At 32.7% G+C, this 6,531-nt stretch overlaps 1 protein-coding gene across 1 annotated transcript; it reads right to left on the reverse strand.

Annotated features, from left to right (window-relative positions):
* Nucleotides 1–2,888: 2,888 nt before the first annotated feature.
* LOC133694420 (uncharacterized) lies at nt 2,889–5,908 on the reverse strand. The gene is made up of 4 exons (XM_062115919.1): nt 5,894–5,908; nt 5,111–5,509; nt 4,868–4,997; nt 2,889–3,519 (listed from the first exon to the last, which is right to left on the reverse strand). The coding sequence occupies exons 1-4, from the start codon at nt 5,906–5,908 to the stop codon at nt 3,263–3,265; spliced, it is 801 nt and encodes a 266-aa protein (XP_061971903.1). The 3' UTR covers nt 2,889–3,262.
* Nucleotides 5,909–6,531: the final 623 nt, after the last annotated feature.

Below are 6,531 nucleotides of genomic sequence, written 5' to 3' on the forward strand. Positions count from 1 at the left end.
AATCAACAGCGCTTGCATCACTAGGTATGTCTCTAAGCTTTCTTCCTTTCGTATGAAGATTCTTGTAAAAAGAAAAGGAGCATGTCTTACACATAATAGGTTTTGGAATGATGGTCAGCATGTTTGTTCTTTGTAGGATAAGTACCATATCGTTTGCACCCATCAGTATAAGAAAAAGTAGCCTGTGTATAGAATATCCGTCTAATGCTGGGAAAAATTTCATCCGTCCTTCTGTCCCTTGATGGTTGGTTACCATTTACTCTTTTTACTTTGTACAAAGTGAAGCAAAGTGTTTGTTCTTAGTGTTGTTGTTGGTTATGTTGCCTACGGTTGATAAGACTACTACTGCTCAAGGTTGAAGACTCTGCCACTGTACATGCTACCAATGGAGAAGAAGAAGAAGAAATGGATACTGCTGGGTTGTTGTGGTACTTGATGCAGTAGTGTAATTGTTGTCGGTCGACCAGTTGGAGTTTTTCTGGAAACCAGTTGACCGGTTGAGTTACTGGTCTGCTGAAAAGAGGAAGAAGAACACTGCTGCTACTCTTTCTTTTTATTTCTCGAGGCTGTGACAAAAGAAGATAGATGAATTTTGGATGATCGGGTCTGTTTGGTTTTTGGAAATGGAGAGTAAGAGGCCTTTGGATATGGAAGAGGATGAGGGAGAGGTTGTATGATGGCTTTCTCAGTGATCTCTGGTTGTTGTTCTTGGATGGAACAGGGGGGATGAGGTTGTTTGATTGCTGTGTGGTTTTCGATATGGAGCAGGTGAGGTGATAGTGTTCGTGGCTGGAACTGGGAGGATTCCGGTCTCCTCTCCGTTCTTTCTTCAACATGTCTCTGCTACTTTTATTTATAGGAGATCCCTAGAGAGGTATCAACTCTCTTCTTCGTTTCAATCCTCACCATTCAACCCCCTTCTGATCAATCCTTGCCCTTCATAACAAACCAACAAACCTTGTACCCTCCCGTCAGGCTGTCGAAGGCTGACTGAGTTAAGGGTTTTGAACGTTCATTGCAGTGGCTCTCAGGTGACAACTCGACAGGGAACATGCTGGAGTCATAGTACGACGTAATTTCTACCTGAGAAGTGTCCCTTTTTGTCTTAACTCAGGCGTGGGAGAGCGTTTAATGGCTCTGCAAAAGGATCTCTCGCCAGCTTTCTTCATGGGGACAGTGAAGAAGAAAATGAATAGTGACGCCAAACAGCGTCGTTTTGTTCATTTCTTTCTATATTTTCAAGATGGTCCCCGATCGTTTGATTTTCGTTAAGCTCAATTATTTTTCCTAATTTTCTCTTTCAATTGAGTCCCTGGTCATGTCGATTTAGACCCTTATGTTTCGAAGCATTGTTCAATATGGTACCTCTTCTCTCTCTCTCTCTTTCATTTTTTTAATTTTATCTTTAAATTTCCTTTATTTATTTAATCTTTTAGTATCCTAATTCCATGATATGAAGTTTTAAATTGTGTTAGAAAAATAAAATTAAAAGATAAAAGACTGTAATGTAAAACACAGAAAATGTATGGTCAATCTCAAGATTTTTTATACAGAAGGTTGTCGGGAAACAACGAATAAGAAAAAAAATTATCACTTAATTATATTTTGACAACAAAAATGATCGATTTTAAAGTCATGATTTTCATTTAACAAAAGGGACTTAATGATAATAGTTTTTTTTCCTTATCATTTAGATTTTTTTATTGGTTGATTTTTTTATATTTTTTTAGTGATTTCAGGGGTTGATAAGTGATTTATAATGGTTTTTATAGTATTTTCATGTAATATGACTTAAAATTTGAGTTTTGGAATTCAAAACTTGAATTTTAATTTTTGATCACTAGAATTGATCGAAAAATATTATAATAGGTTATAAGTTCTCAGCCACTATAAACGATCTGTCACTTGATTTTTTTAAAAAAACAAGAAGCGGACAAAGTCATTGGCACTTAAAAAAAAAAATTAAGCGCAGGCCTGAGCTTCTTTAAGTATTAATTAATACCCTTTGATCTTTTAAGTATTAATTAATACCATCTCTCTATACTTTTTTATGTATCTTTTACTTTGTTTTATTATTTATTTAAATTTTAATCAATATCCTCTAGTTTTAATTTTTCTTATTCACTTTTCTTAAATAGTAATTATTTTTTTAATTCTTTTGTATTTTTTTAATGTTTCAAAGAAATTATTTTGATTTATCTTTTAAATATTTTCTTATAATATTTGATATAATTTATTTATATTCGCATGAAGTATTTATAAAAATAAAAACTAGTCATTCTTGATAAGAAAAATAACATCTAAGTTAAAAAAATAACATATAAATTAAAAAGAAAAATCTTGGTTAAATATTTACATACTCATTTATTTTTGGCTTACTCATATATCTTTGGCTTTTAGAAGAAAGATTGGTTTTCTATTTTAGCTTTTAAATAAAATTAACAATTCTTTCTCAATTTATCAAATCATTATTTTTTTAAAAAAACCATTAAATCTCTGATTTTTTTTTAATTTTTTAGAGATCATATTTTTCTTTTATATTTGGTATAAATAGAACTTATTTGCATGATAAATTTATAAAAATAAAAAGTATTCGTTTTTGGTAAGAAAAAACAACTTCTAAAATATTTGTGTGCGCTAAACTATCTTTTGAATATTTGCATGCTCAACTATCTTTTGCTTTTGAAAAAAAAAATTACTTTCATTTAAATATTTAATTAGCACTAACAATTTTTTTTACAATTTATCAATTTTAAAAAATAATGATACAATAAAATATATCCATAATATTATCACATTTTTTTACCACCATGATAAAAATTGACTTCAAATCCTACTCACAATGCAAACAACAATAAAAATCCTACTCACATGTTTGCATTTCTAAATTAAAATAAAAATAAAAATCATGATATTTTAAAATGCATCAACACCGTTTACACATTCCTCTATTATACTTGAGATTCTACAGTAGCAAACCAGTTCTCTCCTACACACAACGCCGTGGAAAGGTGACAAAATAAATGAAGAACAACAGAAACGGTCAGGAAATAACAACCTCCCAGCAAAGTAACTAAGATGCTACGAGCATAAATATCACTTGCCTAAGAATCTAGCCATGGATGTCTTCCTTGGTTCGAGAATTCCAAAAACACCAACCCAAGCCATCAACTAGACAAAACAACCAACCTATTCTTACAACGCTTCTGACATCCAAGTTACTAATCTTATCTGCTGAAGTGATTGACATGAACTCCACTAGCTATACCTCTGCAGGTTCTGGCCTTTCCAAATTCGTTGCCACAGGTTCTGGGCTATCCAAATTTGTTGCCACACACTTACATATAGGCAAGTTCTCATTCTTACTCAGAGGCTTCAACGATGGATGAACCTCAATATCACGCATGTATACTCTATCTTCAATATCTAGATTGCTTACATCCACCTCAATTTTTTGAGGAATTTGTTCAGCTGGGCAAATATATTTTAGAGTACTTCTGATCATCTTCAAATGGCCTCCTGTTTTGGCATTGGAGTAAAGTGAGACACAAATACACCATCAGATATTTTTACAACTTTGAAGAACTTTTTAGCAAGGAAAAATGATGATTTTGACAAAGAAATTTACAGGTACAGTTGATATTTCTGAAATGTTTTTGTCTGAAACTTATTACCACACCTTTATCATGCCATTTGCATTTCTTTTTCCTTACCTAGCAAAGAAACATTATTTCTCAAACATGTGGTAAATCCAATGGGCAACAGTGTGCTATTCTAATCAATGCTAGTAGTTGGTTACTCTAATGTTGTTTCTGAAGATGGCATCACTAGATTGGAGAGAAAACTAAGCCATAAGCAAATTAGTATATAGTGGCATGGTTAATAGTACCAATAACAAAGTTCATGGGAGGTGTTTATTGATTTGTTCCATTGGACAGTTCATTTCTATTACATACCTAGCCAAGACATCCATGGATATCTGACAAGAAGGTGCAAGTTAAAAAAAATTCTTTCAAGTATGTTGATCTTATGATCAAAACAATTGCATCAACAACCAAGGACAAAACTCAGGAGAATCACAGGTTTGCTTCTCTTAAAACACAATATGGAGAAGAAATTCTAGGAAGAGCACCTAATGCAACAGAGTGGACTTATTTTTTGACGAGAGTTAATGGCACATCTACTGCAGAGATGGTTAACAGATTCAATTTCAGAAACCTAAAGTTAGGGCATCATCCCTGTCATAATGATGAAGGCATGTTGATCAAAGGGAAGGTGTTCTTTGTAGTTGTATGGGTTCTAGTTTGTAGTTTATCTAGTCTAATTAAGACTTGATGCTCTATTATGTCAACACTGTATTTATAACTTTTGGTGGAATGAACCTTACCATATGCTTAAAATGTTTTTGTCTTAACCCATCAGAATCAGGACTAGTTATATGAACTTCTGAAGAAAGATGTGGCAAAGGATTGCAACATAAAAGACTAAACTGTAAAACACCGATGACAATTTCACATGACAGAGAGGAAAAAAGAGAAGGAAGTACTTCATTCTAAGATGGTAATCTGAGAGAACCATGACCATCAACAGCACACCTAAAATCCTACAAATTTTGAAGAAACTTGCATGCTAAATAGCCTACAAGTGCCAGCATGGGAAAAAAACCCCTAAAAGCCTTGAAAATTTATAGATTGTTCTCATCTACCCTAGCATTTATCCATTAAAGAAAGAGAAAACACTGTATCATCCCCCACAGACCAAATCATGTTATAAAGCCTCGTACTTGTCAAATTTCATCACTTCAATCATCTGAAAACCCCAAAAAATATAGATAAAAAAAAATGAATTGGACAAAAGCAAAATCTACCTTTCTTAAGACCAGGACAATTTTCTTCTCCTTTGAAAACAACAGGCACGTCAACTTTCAGTTCCGTTCCCTCATCAGCCCAAACAAACACCAAATTCAATATTTTCCCTGTCTTTTCAGACCTATGTATCTATAATACAATCCAAAAAAAAAACATAAAACCAAACACACTATTAATAAAAAACACAAACCTCAAATTCTCAAGATTGAAAATGAAGTAAGAAAAAAAGGAATGTGACTTGCCTTAATGGGCAATACAGTTCCGGATTCAAGCAACACCGAGGACCCAGACCCAGCTCGAACCTGAAGAGGGAAAGTAGTGGAGCAAAAGAAGGGGAGTTGTACGGACTTAAGAATGGCTTGAATCTGTTTTTTCTCAGTAGTCAGTAGTCTCTTTCTTGAGGTCAATCCGTTCGATGGGTTTTTATCAAGAAGACTTTGAGGAAAAACAACAGCAGGGATTCTGCCTTGCTCTCTTTCTCTAGCTGACACTCTTCTGCCTGCAACCTCTCGAGGTATTGCTTGGATTGTGTGGTAACGTGAAGATTGGGAGTGAAATGGTTGCGGTGGTGATAGAGGCGGTCGTGGCGTGGGTATTGAATTGCCGTCCTTAGGCTGCGCCACCACTTGGCCATTTTTTTTCTTTTATCAAAAGGGTATGCTTAAGGGGTTTTGCCTTTTGCGTGGCAGCTTTTGCGGTTTGAGGTGTGGGATTTTGGAGCTTGATTTGAGGGTATTTTCATTATTATTATTATTATTATTATTATTATAGTTTAATGTAGGTATTTGGACTAGTTTGTGCGTACCTCGACTAATCCTACGGGCTTTGAAGTTAACGATCATGTAAACTTCCAGTAGTCATTATATAAATAACTACAGGGTTCAAACCTGAAACTATAAAAGAAACAAAATGTTTTATTCTAAGTTTTTATTACTGAAATACCACCTTGGTTTTATTATTATTATTATTATTGAACTTGGCCCTTTTCAAGCACATTTTTTCATTCTTAACGAGTTAACGGTAACCTCAGATGGATTCATTTTTTGTTAAAACTACATTGCTCAAAATTTATGGCCCGAATCACTTTTCTAAATACTTCTTATTTTAGCGGAATGTCACGATTAGCCATGTACATTTTTTTTTTTTAATGAATTTAACCCTTGTTAATTTTTTTTATGAATTTTATCCTTTTGCTATTGTTCATTTAAGGTTTTTCCCATTATTTCAACTAGTTATACAATACATTAAAACATGTTTCATTATATCAATTCATAATGAAAACCCTACTTTGATCTTATTTATACAATTGCTTGGTTTTATTTTTTCTTCTTTGATTTTTTTTAATCAATATTTTTTTTAATTTTATCATTTAATATTAAATTAATTTTTTATTGAATTATTTCATTTTCATGACTCGGATCATGGATTTGACAGGTTAACTAGTTGGCTTGAGTTTTATTTTAATTAATTTTTTTTAATTTCATCATTTAATATTGAATTAATTGAAATTAGATTTCATGATTGTTTTGTTTACTTTTATTAGGTTATTACGGCCTTATGATCCAGAATTAGTGCTTAACATGTTAATCTTAATTGACTCATATTATTTTTTGTGTTTTTTTAATTGAGATTTTTTTTAATTTTATCATTCAATATTGGGTTG

The sequence above is a fragment of the Populus nigra genome, chromosome 5 (genome assembly GCF_951802175.1).
Source record: "Populus nigra chromosome 5, ddPopNigr1.1, whole genome shotgun sequence".
NCBI lineage: Eukaryota > Viridiplantae > Streptophyta > Magnoliopsida > Malpighiales > Salicaceae > Populus > Populus nigra.

What these genes read in the sequence shown, in the direction of transcription:
- LOC133694420 (XM_062115919.1), bottom strand. An exon ending in GAACTGTATTGCCCATTAAG is followed by an intron (nt 4,998 to 5,110) that starts GCAAGTCACATT and finishes ATTGTATTATAG; the next exon opens with ATACATAGGTCTGAAAAGAC. An exon ending in TTGTCCTGGTCTTAAGAAAG is followed by an intron (nt 3,520 to 4,867) that starts GTAGATTTTGCT and finishes ATGCCAAAACAG; the next exon opens with GAGGCCATTTGAAGATGATC.